At 41.3% G+C, this 16,492-nt stretch overlaps 1 protein-coding gene across 3 annotated transcripts; it reads left to right on the top strand.

Annotated features, from left to right (window-relative positions):
* Positions 1-2,119: 2,119 nt before the first annotated feature.
* cdca4 (cell division cycle associated 4) lies at positions 2,120-13,104 on the top strand. Of its 3 annotated transcripts, XM_032547553.1 has the most exons (3): positions 2,121-2,536; positions 7,552-7,689; positions 10,308-13,104. In XM_032547553.1, exon 3 carries the CDS (start codon positions 10,320-10,322, stop codon positions 11,274-11,276), a length of 957 nt encoding a protein of 318 aa, XP_032403444.1. In that variant the 5' UTR covers positions 2,121-2,536; positions 7,552-7,689; positions 10,308-10,319; the 3' UTR covers positions 11,277-13,104. The 3 variants fall into 3 exon arrangements, with proteins under 3 accessions (XP_032403445.1, XP_032403444.1, XP_032403443.1); XM_032547554.1 differs by lacking the exon at positions 7,552-7,689 and having other exon boundaries at positions 2,120-2,536; positions 10,311-13,104; XM_032547552.1 differs by lacking the exon at positions 7,552-7,689 and having other exon boundaries at positions 2,127-2,536.
* Positions 13,105-16,492: the final 3,388 nt, after the last annotated feature.

Below are 16,492 nucleotides of genomic sequence, written 5' to 3'. Positions count from 1 at the left end.
CACACACACACACACTACCGGAAGTTGTGTTTATGAGCGGTAGTTTTGCTTCGGGAATGTCAGACTTTGGATATTAGCACTCTTGTTTCTTATATCTAGTTTTATACTTCTTCTGTATGTGGGGGGGAATTTATTTTCTATGACGTGATTTTAATTGCCAGAAGCTACCCATGAATATTTCTTGAGTAGCTTCCTCTTTACTGGAAGATGATTTACAAACATAATTTCGACCCTCACTGTTCTCCAATGTGGAAGAATCAATTCATCCTTTCTAATAGAAAATGTGTTTTCATGGATGAAAGGTGTCTTTGTCTGTTCACACGTTATAAATGACAGAGAACATTTTTGAACTCATAAAAACTCGTGTTAAAAAGGTGATATTATATATTTTCCAGGAAGATAGTACCGTTTTATTCCACAATCAAGTAACTACGTCACCTTTACTTGCCTATAAAAATGCAGTACATGTGAAGCATAACTTAAAATAAATTGGACTTTGCATTTTAACACCTTGAAATTGACCTCTGTCTCTTTAAGAAGCTCCGGCTCTTTCCGACACTCTGCCGTCAGCGAGTAATCCCAACAGCCGGAGTCCCCCGCCCACCCTCTGAGATTTGATTGATAGACCGCCCACATGATTGACATGTAACAGCACTGGGTCACTCCTGTAGTTGGAATCATTGCAAAATAGGGAACGAAGAAAAACAACGATGAATCTAAAAAGAACGTGGGTGAAACTACAGAAAGGGAGAAAATGGAGAAATATAGAAATTGTCCAAAGGGCATCCAGACCAGCAACAATCACCTGCAAAAATAAAAAGAACAAGGAATAGTAATAACCAAAGTCATGTTTCAAGGGGGGATGGACCCAGTGTTTTGTTTTTGTTTGTTTTTTTTCCAATTCGTCAAGAAAGGTCAAATATTGTTGCTATTCCAATAAAGCAGCACAGGCTGAAATGGAGAGTTGGGCATCAGAAAAGCAGAAGTGATGTTTGATCTGCAGGCCATCGGTTTGCAGGGTTGAATTAACATGTTGTTTGTCATTTAACAACGCTGTGTTCTGAGATACATGTCTGCATGTTTGATCATTCAAAGATCCTTCTTTGAAGTTTATTCTATACCTCAAGTGTTCAATGCACAATGTACATAGTTAATAACTGCATAGATTTGTATAATTTTTGTATTGAAGTATTTCTTGCAAAACTGTACTTTTAAGGGTTACATTTTAATAAAGATAATGAGCCGAACCCAGACTATTTTAACAGATGTGGGGGGGTTTTTTTGTTTGTTTTTTTAAAGCCGTAGTATTATGTGAAATTTACTTTTTGGAGCTTTTCATCATGTTATAATGAAATGTCCTCATCAATAAAGACAACTGGAGTGTTGCCTTGATTTTTTTTTTTTTTCAAGCATTTTTTGAGATATCCTTGAATCTCCATTCAGCTGGTTGGACCTGGCAACGCCTTCGAGGTAGCACAGAGCAGCTCCTTCAGACTAGCCAGCAGCGATTAGCAAACACCTCCTTCTAGCTACTTCTCAATGGTAAAAAAAAAACAAAAAAACAAAACTGTTAAAGAACTAATAGAGAGATGCTGCGATGACTTCCTGAAGGCGGAGCTTCAGAAAGAGCAGGGGTTTTTAAAGAAACAGAGACCCAATTTCAAGGCATTAATTCCTTTGATGCCTGCATTTCTATACCGACTGTATAGAAATGCAGTCGGTATAGCATTTCTATACCGACTGAAGGAAATATATCCACTTGATTGTGTTAGAATATTTTCCTAGATGTGTACTTTTCTTCCAGTTGAGGTTGATGAGGTGAACAGGGCCAAAGTGGTGGACTGCTTCTGAAAGCAACTGAATAAACTGGATTAATTTAGTGGCATCAGAATATAGGGGTATGAAAATAAATGCGCGACACCTTTTCATGTTTTCAGTGGTAACAAAAGGCATAATCTCGTGCTTTTCTTTTTCATTTGAAAATTACTTAATTTATAAACACAAACTATAAATACAATGTGTTTATAGTTATGATGAAACGTAGGAAGCATCGGGGGTGTGAATACTTTTACCGGGGAGAATATTTTGTAACTTACCACTACATGACATACAGTATGTCCGCACGGTTCTTCACTAATGTTTGCTAAATGTGAAGTGGTTTCAATCGCGGTGGAAACGGATTCAAATGAGCAGAAAGACAGCTAAAATGACTCAGTGCGTGGCTTTAAATACTTCACAAAACAAAAACAACAAAAAAATAACAGTAGGTTTTCGATTGTTTGTTAAAAGCGTCAATCGAGGAGAAAAGCAGGGAGAAATGATTAGAGAGGAATCCCAGGCATATGGCTGGCTTTTGTCGGCTCCCCTCCCCCTCCTTTCTCTCCCCTCCTGCCGTCCGCTCCGCAGCAGCAGCAGCAGGACGGAGGTACTTCAGTTTTTGAAGCCGTGGCATGAATGATCTCATCTGAACCTGATCTCCGCTTTCTCTGCCGTCGATCCTATGACCGAGACGGGAATAAAATAACACAAACACGAGGTGAGTACGGCTACCCAACCACCGGCAGCGGCGTTTTTAAGCAGGCACTGGGGTGAGCGGCTGTTATTTTTTAGGAACTTTACAGCCCAGTCGCGGCGAAAACTCTTGTTTTCGGCCAGAAAGGAGGAAGGACCGAGGAGGATGGGTGGGTGGGCGCTTTTAGCTCATTAGCTTTCCGTTTCCTAGCGTTCTTGCGTTGGAGCGTTTATTTGCGAAATGGACCTAGGCGTGAGCCAGGAATTTCGCAGCTCCGTGTAGATAACTTGTTTACAATGTGAGCGAACAGTTAGCTTGGAAGCACTCCGCGAGCCCCGGTCCAGAACCGTAGGCTAGCTAGCCGGCTGTTAGCTCCCAGCGCAAAATGGCCTCGTTGTCGCTCGGTGGCTCTGATGCTGGAAAGACAAAGCATGCGGCAGTCACGGCCAGCAGCGCTCAAATGTTCCTCCATTAACCTCTACCGGCTTTTATTGGGTTATCCGTTAAGAAAACAACGGGTAGTTGGCAGGGAAATGAGAAAGCACTTTAGCTGCCGTATTCAAAATCTCGTTTATTCATGCGATACGGCGGTATATGAAAGTGGTGGTTTTTCAGAGAGAGGTGGGGGATGGGCCGCGCGAGGAGCCATTGACGTAAAGCGAGGCTGTATTTTGTTTGGCCCCGAAGCGGGACACGACAAAACGCTTTAATGTTTACTTTCTAAGCCGTATAATGCTGTTAGTGACAAATCCAGGCATCACCGAGCTGCTATTCTCAAAATCAAGCGCTATAGGTCTTGTTTAAAGAAGTTCCTGGTGCAGCGAGAGTGCTGTACAAGTCTCCATTTTAGGGTTAAACAGTTAAAGTCTTGCGTGAAGTAACCGCAGTTGTATATAAATCACTTGTATGAAGATGGTACTCAAATAAATGTTAATGAAACTGTCATGTAAATTATCTTGATCTTAGCCACCCAAACTAGGCATTTGTAGTGGAGCCTATTCAATGTAACAGAGGTAAAGATTAAAAAACTATGTGCAATTGCTTTGTGGTTTTTCTTTGTACGTGAAATATATTTAGCATAATAAGTTGTCTGGAAGTGTCTTTACCAGTTTTGCTTTCAGTATCGTCAGTGGTAAAATCCTCACAATGAAGTGCAAATTTAAATACCATAAAACAGTTTGGTCACCATAAATGTTGCTGCCAAGACGGCAGCGTCCAAACTTTTTTCCTTTGAGCCAAAATCATCACGTCGGTGTTTTAAAAAACAAAATGATTTGCTAAAATTGGCCATCAGTATTTAATTAAGAAATTAAAGTAGTCCTGAATGGGAGGTGCAAATCATCATAGCTCCAAAACTTAAAGGGTTTTTCGCGTTTAATGTAATGAGGGCTCCGAGATTTAAGTCTTTTGTTTTGGACCGAAGTGAAATACTGTAAAATTTAGTCCATTCTGAGTTGTACTAAAAGTAGTACACACTTAGTTGATTTGTTTAACTAAGTCTAACAAATGAGTTAAAACTGCTTTTAGTGCGCCAAAGTCCGGTTTGAATAAAAGTTACAATTTAAATAATAAAAAAAAACAATTAAAAAGCAAATACTTTGTGTTCAATTTAATATCTTACATTGAAAAAACAATTTAATATCTCTGTAACAATTTAACTCTATTTAAAAATAAAGAAAATCTCCATTAAAACACCTGTGTTGGCCGGTCACATTTGAATCGTTTTTGACTTGCAGTCGGGGGCGCAGAAAACAAAATTTAATGAGTGTTTGATAGTTTTTCTAAATGTATTGTATTAGAACAAAAAAAAAAAATTGGGCTGTATGTTTGTCTTCTACTACGTCATCTTGTGATATTAAAATGCAGTGTAGCGCAAAGCGCAATCTAGTTGCAGTTTTTATCCAAACTATTATCAAAAAACCACCAGCTTCAAGATCAGCGCCTTAAACTTCACCTCCTGAGAGTTAGGACTCTTATTTTGAAGTAAGACAGGAAGTAGCTCTGATTATGGTGGTTGTGTGAAAGACATGAATAATAAAGATGTCATCCATCTTGCTGACATCACCCTCTTACTGACTATGCATGGGTAAAGACTCCATAAGTACTGTGCCTAGCTAACAGTTAGCATGTGCTAGGATGAAGTTAGCATCTGCTTCAATTTGCTTTCGTTGCTAAACTAAACTTTTTGATATGAAGAATCTAGACTTTTTTTAAACGGGTTTCTTTACAACACAATTTAATATTTGTGGAACCTTTATGAAAAGAGAGAGCAATTTTTATTGAGTTGCTTTGGCCTTAGGACCATTTTAGAATTATACAGACAAAAATCCAAAATATATCAAAAAGTCAAACTTAGCTGGTCGGAGGGATTTAATTGTTGTCAGTTACCACGGTAGTGTTAGCAATACAAACTGATAACTGAGAGAGTTTTAACAGTAATACATGTGGGGCTGATTTCATGTGGTACAAACCATCCAAAGTTCATTTTAAGAGTCACGGCGACTTTAGCAACGGGGCTTCCTGGTTGTCTTTGATTTCTGTTTTAAGTTTCTCACACATTGTTGACCTATTTTGCTAACACATCCATGATTATTTTCTCAGTGTTTGGGTTTTAGCTCTCTGGTTATCTTTCTAAATGACTTTTATCCTAATCTTGTCTATTGCCAGGAAATGTCATTTTTTTTAGGCAAGGATGGACTCAAAAGGCCTTTCTGTGTACGTTGGAGCCATTGATGTAAATAGATTATAACTAGAGATGCACCAATCACAGAGCTGAATTCTGATTGTTTTTTTTTTTTAAAGCTTAATGTAGCTTTTTTTAAGAGCTATACCTTCTTGCCATGTGCCAGCCTTAATTATTTATATCGGCAGCAGCAGTGACATCCCACTGTGTGAGTGAGAGAGAGAGAGAGAGAGCTGTTGCAGTAAATATGGGATTTTATTAGATTTTAAAACAAAGATTTTGAGTCAATACTTCAGGCATACTTTAGCATTGTATGTTGCCGTATTGTGGTTAGCATTACTAAATGTAAAAAGCAGGTGACAGACAAAAATAATTGTTTCTGAATCCTTTTACATCTGTACTCCTTCTTATTTAGTGTTTGAACGCGTCGCTAATATTAAAAAGAACTCATTTTGGCATTCCTTTCCCAGAGTAAGCGTGCCCATTCTACAGTTCGGTAGACTTAGTTTGACCGGGATCCAAAACTGCAGCATTTGTTACATTTTCAGCTGCTGCTGTTCACTGCGTCAAACGAACCAAATCTTTGAAAAAAAAATCTGTTCCGCTCCTCACCTGTGGTGGCGCTGCACCAGGAACCACTGAAGGAAACAAATATGAAAACCTCTAAAGAAGACACGGGAGTGCAACTTCCTTCTTCGCGAAATGTATACAAAAATGGAGTGGTGTCAAATTTTAGAGGTTGTAAGCCCTTTCTCCTGTTAGCGCTAGACTCACACGTCTGCTTCAGTTGTATTTACCCAGAAGGCCCTATGCTATGGCGCGCTTCCTGTTTTGGAGTGTTCTCCGGTCCACTTGGCGTTCAAACAGAGTTCACTTCAACCAGACCGAGACCTAAGCTTTTAGGCGGACCAAAGTTTGCAATTTTTTTAGTCTGCATCAGAGGTCGGTTACGCATTCACACCTCCCCAAACGAACCAGACTTTCTAGGCACAGAGACTGGAGTTTGATTAAAGCGGACTAAATGGGGCTGGTTGTTCGTGCAGACTGGTTGTGCTTAGGTATGTTGAGGTCACTGATTCGGAGGGGAGGAAAAATGATTGTATTTTTGAGTTTCTGACTGGGAAATAACCTATTGATTTCAGAAAAACTAATAAAAAAAGAAAAAGCCTAATAGTAACCAGTTGATTTCTGGGTGCATCTCTAATTATAACTTGAAATATTGCTGATTTGGCTCACTCACTCCAATCAGTGTCACACAGTGATATTGTTTTTTTTTTGTATGCTGTGTGTATCCATTTTATTGGTGTAATTAGAGTGAAAGTTTGTGGTTTGTGAGTAGAAATTAGGCTCTAATTCCATGTTTTCTTGTATATTGTCGTTTTAATTTGAGGTGTTTGCTTAATAGCAGAATCGTGGCATCCCATAATTAAAATTTAAAGGTAGAAAGAGCATGCTGCTTGACACAGAGAGTTGTGACCGTTACCATGAGAGCAGCAGTTTGCAGAGCGTTTTAGTTTCACTTTGCTTTCCAAAGAAAGTTCAACTGCTGTGCTTTTTCTATATCAATACATGCGATTTTACTGAGAAATATGTTGTTGTTTTTTTTTTTATGGTTATTTTAAAAAAAGTATCATGAATGGAACATTAGCACAAGTGGCTTCATTGACATAAATGCCCTACCCACAGGTTTTTACAGAGGAGACACAGCTGGATGCTGTTTTTCAGTCTGGAAAACTAAAACGCAGCTCAGAGCTCAGCCTTCTGTTTGATTCCATCGTGTTCATTTAGGAGTTCAGATGGCGTTTTTAAAAAAAATATTATTATTATTTTTGGACAGTGTTGATTTCTTCCTGTAAAGAAATGTGTTGAAGTGGTATTTCAACAAGGAAGTTGAATTTTTTTTCTCTCTCTGTCTCTCTCTCTCTCTCCCTTTCCCTTTCCACCCCCCCATCCCCTCCGTGAAGAGAAAGTGAAAATCTTGCTCTGCTAGTTTTAAAGCCTTGGCGTGTGTAGGCCTGGAAACCCGATTCCCCTTGTAAATATCACTGAGTCATGGTGGTGTGTTATACAATAAATTACTAATGTCTTTATTTTTCATGTTCTGTCTTTTTACTCATTTGACGCACCGTATTGGACCAGCAGATAAATACCTCTATTTTGTTTCCTCCTGATCGCAGGTTGCCATGTGAACCAGTATCATTTCACTGATACTTGTAACCTGAGTGCTGTTTGTGTTTACTGACAAAGCTCTCTGTAGTCTGTGCTTATTTTGATGCAGCGTCCGCATTTAGTCGGTAACCATGCTATTTTCGGTGGCTCAGCGGTCTGTTAAAAGTGTGGTTGTTCCGCCCAGCAGGAGTCTTGCTTCAGACTGGCCTAAAATGGGCAGAAATGGTGCTGAACAAAAGCTGCTTGTCGCGCGTACAAAAGTACTTGAAGCGCTGCAGCCGGGACCGAGCTGCATTGCTATTGCCTGTGCCTCTCAACAGGAAAGGTATAGCAAACTTTTAAGGAAATCCCAAACCCAACCATTTACTTGTCACTGTAGTTCAGAGTTGCAGCTTCTTCTTCTTCTTTTTTTTTTTTTTTTGCAGGTTATTTGTAATGTTACAACTGCCTTAAGCAGATTTCTTCCTGTCCACACAGCTATTACTACACCACGCTAACCTCATCACATCTGTCACTAATTTGAGTAATTACATGACACTTGCAGTACCTCATGAAAGTAATCACACCCCTTGAACTTTACAGGTTTTTCTCCTTTTATAGTATTTTATTGGGATTTAATGTGAAAGAGCATGGCAAAGTAGGGCAAAATTGGAAAGCAGGATGAAAATAATATTGTTTTCCGAATGAAAATCTACTCCAGTTTCAAGATTTTTGCAGTCTTTAAAGGGTTGGTGTTATGTAAAATTGACGGTTTTTGAGCTTTACATCATGTTTTATTATTATTCCCCTCATCAAAACATACCTAATATGTTGCTTTGGTTCTTTCATGCATCTTTGAGCAATTCTTGAGTCTCCCACTGCAACCGTTTGAGGGAGCCTGAATACTTGTTCTCACAAAGCTCCGGCTTTTTACCCATAGCTCCGCCTTGGCGCATCCACAGAGTTTATTAGATGAACCACTTCTCTCCTTAAGAAACGGTTGTAAGCAGCATAATAGAGGAGCCATGTTGTGATGACTTCCTGAAGGCGGAGTGTCAGAAAGAACGGTGTAGAGCTTCTTAAAGGGACAGAGGCCCAATTTCAAGGCGTCTAGTTACAAAGTCATATTTCTTTTAAGTCATGTTTTATTCAGAGTCATGTTTTATATATATATATATTTATATATATATATATATATATATATATATATATATATAGCATTTTCATAACAATTGAAAGCCACTATATGTCACTATATGCCTGGAAAATACATAACACCGCCCCTTTAACAAGGTTTTCTTTCTGACCAGTTTCCCTCCCTACGCTAAAGAAAATCGTCCCCGGTTGGGATGTAGTGTTAGATTTTCAACTTTTATCACAACATTTTTAGCTATTTATTGCAAGAATAATACAAGTGATGCCCCCCCCCCCCCCCACCACAATTATTGCTGCAAGCTGTCAAACACTAAAACTGGCCCCATTATCAAATTGGACACTTCAGTTCACCAGTGACATTTAGTAAACCAGTTGCAGTTGTTCTGTGGTGACGCCCTTTAATGCTCTCATGGAACCTGAAGTAGTTAAAATAGCTTCACTTGTATCTAACAATCCCAGCCATAGTTCTGGTTAGCAAACATCATCAGCTTAATTATCACAGATGTTTGCAATTTTTTATCAAATAAACATAACTATAACTATCCGTCTCTGATTCAGCCTTCATGCGGAATGGTTCACATGTAGAATGAACTCTGCACCCCCCTTGAAGCCGTCTTTACAGGGAAACACGGTGGCAGCGCGGTGAAGCTTCTGCAGCCGGGACAGGGAGGATGGGTGGAGCTATAGTGGAGAATGGGTGGAGCTATAGGTGAGGATGGGTGGAGCTATAGGTGAGGATGGGTGGAGCTATAGGGGAGGATGGGTGGAGCTACATGTAGGGTAATCCTGGAGGAAAGTCTAATGCGAAAAGCTCGAGACTGGACCACCGTAAACACGGCGAGCTACAGTGGAACGGTTTAGATCGAAGCGTATGCATGTTTTAGAATGGCCTAGTCAAAGTCCACACCAAACTCTAAAGAAAGAAAGGTTTGAAAATTTGAGTTCAAACGCTCATGAACCAGTCTGACGGAGGTCGGACTATTTTGTGAAGAAGAAATGAGGAAAACTTTGTTCTCTAGATCAGGAATGCAATGATGTGCAATCTGGGCCGATATCAATATCTGATGGCAATACTGCCGTTAGGCCCGATAACTGATATTTACACTTTAGATTTAGACGTCACTACCATTTTGACAGCTCGAAAAAAAAAAAACAACCACAGTGCTGACTTCACCAGTTAAGTTAAACTCCCCACAATCCTTTGCTGCATCACTCTCACTTTCACACGACCAAGCAAACGCGACATCACCAACCTCCAGACACAGGCGGCAACAAATGGAATTGAATATCGGTGGTTAATATCGGCCCCGATTTATTTATTGGTCCAACACAAATATTTTAAGTGGTTAATATCGGCAGATAGAGATAAAGATACCGTAGAATAAATTACCACGATCCCCAGATGCGATGAATCTGGGGTTGATATCGTGCAACCGTCGTCTCGATGTTCAAAGTTGTTGGAGACGAGCCACAAAAGAGTTGCAGCTCTGTTTGGAGGGAGAGTATTGACTGGTGATGCTGAAAACAAATGCACAGTCTTTAAACGTTTCTACATTGTTCTCAGATCGGTTCTGTTCTGCTCCCAGTAAATCCCACTAAAACTCTGAGGTTGATGACAGTAATGCGATGAAGCGTGAAAAAGTTCAAGAGGTGTGACTCCTTTTTTCTTTTTTTTTTCTTTTCAAAGCAGTTTTCTCCTCACTTATATTAGCTAGTGCAACTCTGAAACACTTTGTGGTTGTGAATTTGCCCCTAATGAGTTCCTGTCAGTAGTTCTCACTCTGCGCTTTCTTCCCTCCCTTCCCGCAGCAGAGAGACATCATGTTCCCGAAGGGCACCAAGCGCAAGTTCTCCGACTCCGGAGAGGAGGCGGCGTGTGGCGGCGGCGGCGGCGGTGATCAGGGCCCCTCGGCCGCACCGGCCCCGTCCGCCGCCGCGGTGCGGACGCTGTCGTCGTCCTACAGCCTGCAGCGGCAGTCGCTGCTCGACATGTCGCTAATCAAGCTGCAGCTCTGCCACATGCTGGTGGAGCCCAACTTGTGCCGCTCGGTGCTCATCGCCAACACGGTGCGGCAGATCCAGGAGGAGATGACGCAGGACGGCACCTGGCAGATCATGACCCAGGCCCTGGCGGCCGCCCAGTGCCCCGCCGACCGCCTGGTGGCCACCGAGGTGCTGTGCAGACAGACTGAGGCGGCAGCGGCAGCGGCGGTGCAGGCCGGCCAGAGCCCCAAACCCTTCTCCGTATCCGGGCTGGAGGAGGGCTACCACTCGGAGGAGGTGGTGATTGACGGGGACGCGGAGGCGGAGGTCGCCATGTCGTCCCTGTCGCCCGTCTCACCTCAGCTGTCCTCGGCGTCCTACCTGGCGGGGCCGTTCGGGATGGGGCCCTGTTGGGAGGACGACGAGGAGGACGCCGACTGCGACGAGGATGAGGAGGAGGACAGCGAGGAGTGCGCGTCGGAAGGCGAGGACGGCGAGCGGCACCACCTGAGAGCAGACACCAGGACAGGGGAGCAGGTCTTCGGGACTTTTGAGATCAAGCACCCGGCGCCGCCGCCCGACCCGGCGCTGGAGGAGCTGTTCTCTGACGTGGACCCGTCCTACTACGACCTGGACACGGTGCTGACGGGCATGCAGAGCACCCCCAAAATGGGGCCTTACGACCTGCTGGAGAGCCTGTCCTCTCACGGGCCGACGGCGCTGAGCTCCAGCGCCACCTGCAGGTCCGACCTCAACGAACTGGACCACATCATGGAGATCATCGTGGGCTCCTGAAAGCGATCCCAGACTATGCACAGCACAACGTGCGTGTCGGTGGTGATGTTACAGATCCTTCCAGGTTTTGGGAACAAGGTGGGGAGCGAGGGGGATGGGGGGGGGGGGGGGGATCACGGAGAAGATCCGCTTTCAGACTGTAGAGGAGTGAATGACTTTTGGGTTTTTATTAACCCACATGACCAGGGAGCAAAGTTAGCGTCCCGCTTTGTCAAACCCTCCTGCGGTCTTAGGAGACGGGTTCAATTGGATGCCACAAGCTTTTTGTACCTTGTGCGCGGTCACACTGACCCCGTGTGCGCTTTTGAGGGGTTTTTTTTCTTTCTTTCCCCTTCCCCTCTCTCCAACCGCCAACATCCTCTTGTGCGTCGTGCTAAGACCGCGGGAGGGTTCATAAAAGTCCAAAACCTGCGACTGTCTGTGAGAAGGCAAAGATAATTACCTACACCGCGATGCATTCTGACTTCCTGTCGTTTCCGTCTCGTTCTAGCTCCTTCTGGTCCGACTCTTGCCTTTTTTTTTTTTTTTTTTTTTACGTCCAGCTCTATTTATTGTTACATGGACCAAGGAACAACTCGCCACACTACATGCACCGAAACAGAACAAATTGTAAATCCAAATCTATGAATCAATGCATATTTTCCTAGAGATTTGAGCAGTTATGAATGGATTATATGTAAATGTACGTATGTGTATATAGAAATATATTTTTTTGCATTATACGGCTTGATGGGGGAGGGGTTACGGGGTGGAGGAGGGAATTTTGCGAGCATCACTTGATATCCTTATTTTCTGTCCCAAGCGGTTTTTAAAGGTTTTAATGTAGCCGGACTGGAGACGGCGTCTTCCCGTGGACTGTCGACGCGCCGCTCTTTCATTGCTGCCGAAGCTTCACCGCAGAGCAGGAACTCACTTCCAGCCACCGAACCAGACGTGGCTCAGGAGTTTTTTTTTTGTTTGGGTTTTTTCCCCCCCCCCCTTTACTTTTTTTCAGTTTACAGTATCCAGAAGTGACAAATGAAGTAGTTTGGCTGCTGCGCTTTTAATACAGACCCAATAATGGTAAGAAGCAGCTTTTCTCTCTCTGTCTCTTTTTCCTAAAGCATCTGGGGGGGAGAACTGCATCGAGAAGCCATATTTCTTTTTTTTTAAATTTCTTTTTATTTCTCATTTGTCACTACAAATGACGAATCCTCTGTGTTAACCCCATCTAATTTATTGTTTATTTATTGTATTTATTTTATCTAGGTACAGACATGGCATATTGACGTATCAATTCAACCACCAGGCCCGGTGAAATTGTATTTATCGGGGAAAAAAAAACAAAAAAACCCCATCTTTTCCCGGTTTTAAATGCAGTACCTATTTATTCCTAATTTGTATGAGTATTAGTAAATAAAAGCAAAACAATAATAACCGGGTTAATAATAAAGTTACTATGCAGCTCTGTCATGTGTTTCATAATGACCATATAACTACTCAAATGTCCTTAAATTCCATTATGCAAACAGTTCTTTCTCCAAATCTGTAGAAAAATAAAAAACGTTTTTTTCTTCTTTTTTTTCTTTTTTTTTTTCTTCCCAAATTGCTTCTTATGGTGAATAAAACATGAACTCAGGCAAATGAAATGTATTGATTGAAATACAGTATTACAACACGCTGAATACCTTACCACAACACTCCTGAAGGATGTCACTCTAGTCTGAATAGGAGCTAGAACTTCAAAGACGTAACTATCTTTGTAAAATGTATGCATTTTTATATCGGAAAAAAAAACATTGTAGCATCTTTGTACATATTTTTTATAATAAAAGGTGCAACTATTGAAGTGCGTCGTTTGCTTTCTGACTTTTTTCCTTTGCAGCTCCACGGCAGGTGCTTGTGCTGGATGTTAAAAGTCCCTCTTAAACGCTTTGAGGTGTGGGAAAACGGTACGACGGCACATTGAGGCCGTCGAGGATGAAAGGAGCAAATTTCCACCGAAAAACGCCTCAAATTTTTAAAATCAATCTCAGAAATTTTCTAGTTAAAAACTCTGAAATTTCAGAGTTTGAAAAGTTGGAAATCTGCCTGAACTCCTCCTCAAATTTTGAGATTCATTTCAGAAATTCCTTAGAAAAAAACTTCTGAAATTTGAGGTTTGACATTTTCTGAGGTTCAAAATGAAATGTGAGCATTTTCAACTTTTCAAACTCAGAAACTTGTCCGTTGTCCTTGGTGTTTTAGTTTTATAAACTAGTTCTGCTGTAAACGTCTAAAGATCTTCTCCTTAGTAATATTCCAGTGCTTTGACCGGATCTTATTTAGAGTTAGCGGAGTAAAAGTAGCACACCACAAAGCATCACCTTCCTATAATAACTGCCTAAATCATATTTTTTGCCAAATATTATTTTGGCAGAAAAAAAAAAAGTAACCACCTGTTTTTCTCCCAGATTTTTTTTGAAGGTCAATATTTTAGGAAGGTGATGATATGCAAATTTTATTCATTAAAAACACAAAACTTCACAATCATACACTGCTTTACAGATCCATTCAATGAACTCGGATATTGGAAAATCCATTAGTTTCAGGAACTTTATCACTAAGTGAAACAGAAATTATACAAAGATGGATGTTTGAAACAATGTACTTTGGTTTATTGTGATTATTTCCCACTTATGGCTAAAGAAAACATCACTTATAACATGAAAATATCACATCAGACCATTAATTAAAAAAAAAACACATTCAATGCAGAAACGTGGGCTTAACGAAAAAAATGTTTTCAGGAGGCTATCATCTGCCTCGTCAGTATGCATATTCTAGTTATGAACTTGAGGTTTTGATGTCGCAAAATGTAGAGAAAAGATCAAGTGCGAATACTTTGTCTGAGCCGCTGAACGTGTAACATCTCGACTAGGACATTTACAGAACTCAATAAATCACAGACAAATGATTTGATTGCAGCCACTTAAAGGGAACTTGATCCTGAACACCGCTCCAAAGGTCTGAATGCTCTCCTGGAGTCAGGACGAGTTGGAGCAGGAAGCGCCAGACCTTTGCCCTCACGTGCCGTCGCGCGATGTCGGACTACGACATGCTGCACGAGATATGCAGAGGATCAACAGAGCAGACGGCTGACCTGCTCACTCAGCGCTCCACAGGTTCACGGTACAGGTGAGGCCCGAGACCTCGCCGCTCTGAAACCGGGAAGGAAGTGGCATCAGCGTCCCTCGGCACTGAAAAGGCACATTTGTTCATGAAATTACATGATGCCTTCGTTCGCTTGGATTTGCTGCCTGGGTGCAGAAACAGATAGAAGGCCTCTTGATGAGTCAGCAAAAAAAAAAAAAAAAAATGGCAGCGTGAGGAAAAACCCCATATTGGAGCAGAACAAAAGCGCTGGGATATCTGGAAGCGCTTGGTCTTATCCCTAAATTTACGCAAGGTATGCAGTCACATCCAGTTGTGCTCAAAATGACAGAACAAATAAGCATAAAAATCTTTACGGCGGTCAGCTCCACGCACACGTTGGGAGCAGAGCTCGAAAAACGAAGGAATTTGATCCCACGCCTCAGAAAGTGGAGGAAAGGGATCAACAGGCTCTTCAGTAAACGGCTGTGTCTGCATTCTTTGAAGAAAGAAACCCCAAACTGCCCTTTCTTCCTTTACTATATCTAAAAGACGAGTTTGAAAGTTGGGCTTTTTGTGTGTTCATGAGGAGGAGCCGCTCCTGACAGCCGGGCAGAGGTTTTCCAGCTCAGGGGGCTGAGATTCATGTGAAAGCAAACCGCAACAAATGGAAAAAAAAAAAACAAACAAAAAATCCCCCCAAAAACAACCCAAAGTCCGCTTCTGGCTCGGCCTGAACAAGCGAACTGAATGCACCCCGAGACGATACACACCAAGGTTTGTGCAACCACATACTAAACAGTAGGTCTTGCACCAAGACGCAATTAATAACTCCTCACAGACAGCTAACAAATTTCCTAATCAGGAATGTTGAAACAAAAGGGCTAATTATAAAAGCACTCATTAGGTAAAGCTTGGTTCTTACTAATGTGCAGAGCAAAAATAAAGTACTTTTAATAAATGTTAAATTACAATCTTTTGCACATTTTTCAAAGGTGGGGAATTTTTGAAGTTATCTTGCTTATAGCTCGGTGTCATAAACGCAACATGTTATTATTACAGTAGTCACTAAGTATAAACCTGCTCTGATAACCAATTCAGTCTGTGGCAATCCTTCCATTGAGTATTTTATATTGGAGTATTTTACATTTTCTCCCAAATCTTTCAGGTCTTTTTCTTGTGGTGCCATCTTGAAGCGTTTGAGGTCATTTTCTGCTCTCATTTTGTTTCCTTTATCTGCTATAAGATATATATAAAAAAAGACATATTCTGAACTGTTCTGGTCTGGCTTGAGGAAAACGGCAGCTAACATCTCTGCAGACCCCACATATTCTGGACACATGTTGTTTATATACGCTTACCTTTCGGGTCGGCGCAGTTTGCTGAAACTGGCCGCCACAGACGCCACGTCTCTCTGAACACAACGAACACAACGAACACCTCGCAGCCTGAGCAGCCAGCTACTCCACTGGCAAACAAAATAAGCGCATTTGCAAAGTCACACTACTGTTTTTGCTTGAGTGATGTTATGACGACGTGTCTCTGCTCTTGCTTGAGTCAAATTTCTGGATTCCCTAAACCTCGAATGAAAAACAAACCATGTTTTAACCAACACAGAGGCACACCTGCAGTTTTTGTTAAAGTTTCACAGTGGAAGAAACTGATTTTGAAAAAAAAAAATGAAAAAAAAGATCGTGCCTGATTTGGTCATTTTGTATTGCGCATATGAATTATTGTCTTTTTGGTCTTTGGAATATCAAACTTTCCACTAAACTTTATATTTTGGTCCACCTGATGATGTAATTTTTAAACATGAAATGATTGATAATTGGATCAGTTGCTCATTACTTGAGTAGACTTTTTTTTTATTTTTTATTACCAAATATCTTTTTACTCGTACTTGAGTAAAAATTATGTTGAAGTAGTGTTACTTTTACTTGAGTAATTTTTTTTTTTTTTGCCTGCTCTGCCCACCTCTGGTCACACATTTGGGTAAAATGTAGAAATTTGAATAAGCAGAGATCGAAAAGTGTTTTTTTTTTTTTTTAACGTTATTTTTATTTTTGCAACAAAATCCAGCCGATATTTAACGACTTGAATGACCC

This window comes from Xiphophorus hellerii, chromosome 19, assembly GCF_003331165.1.
Source record: "Xiphophorus hellerii strain 12219 chromosome 19, Xiphophorus_hellerii-4.1, whole genome shotgun sequence".
Classification (NCBI taxonomy): domain Eukaryota; kingdom Metazoa; phylum Chordata; class Actinopteri; order Cyprinodontiformes; family Poeciliidae; genus Xiphophorus; species Xiphophorus hellerii.
This window is presented reverse-complemented; position numbering and strand designations above follow the sequence as displayed.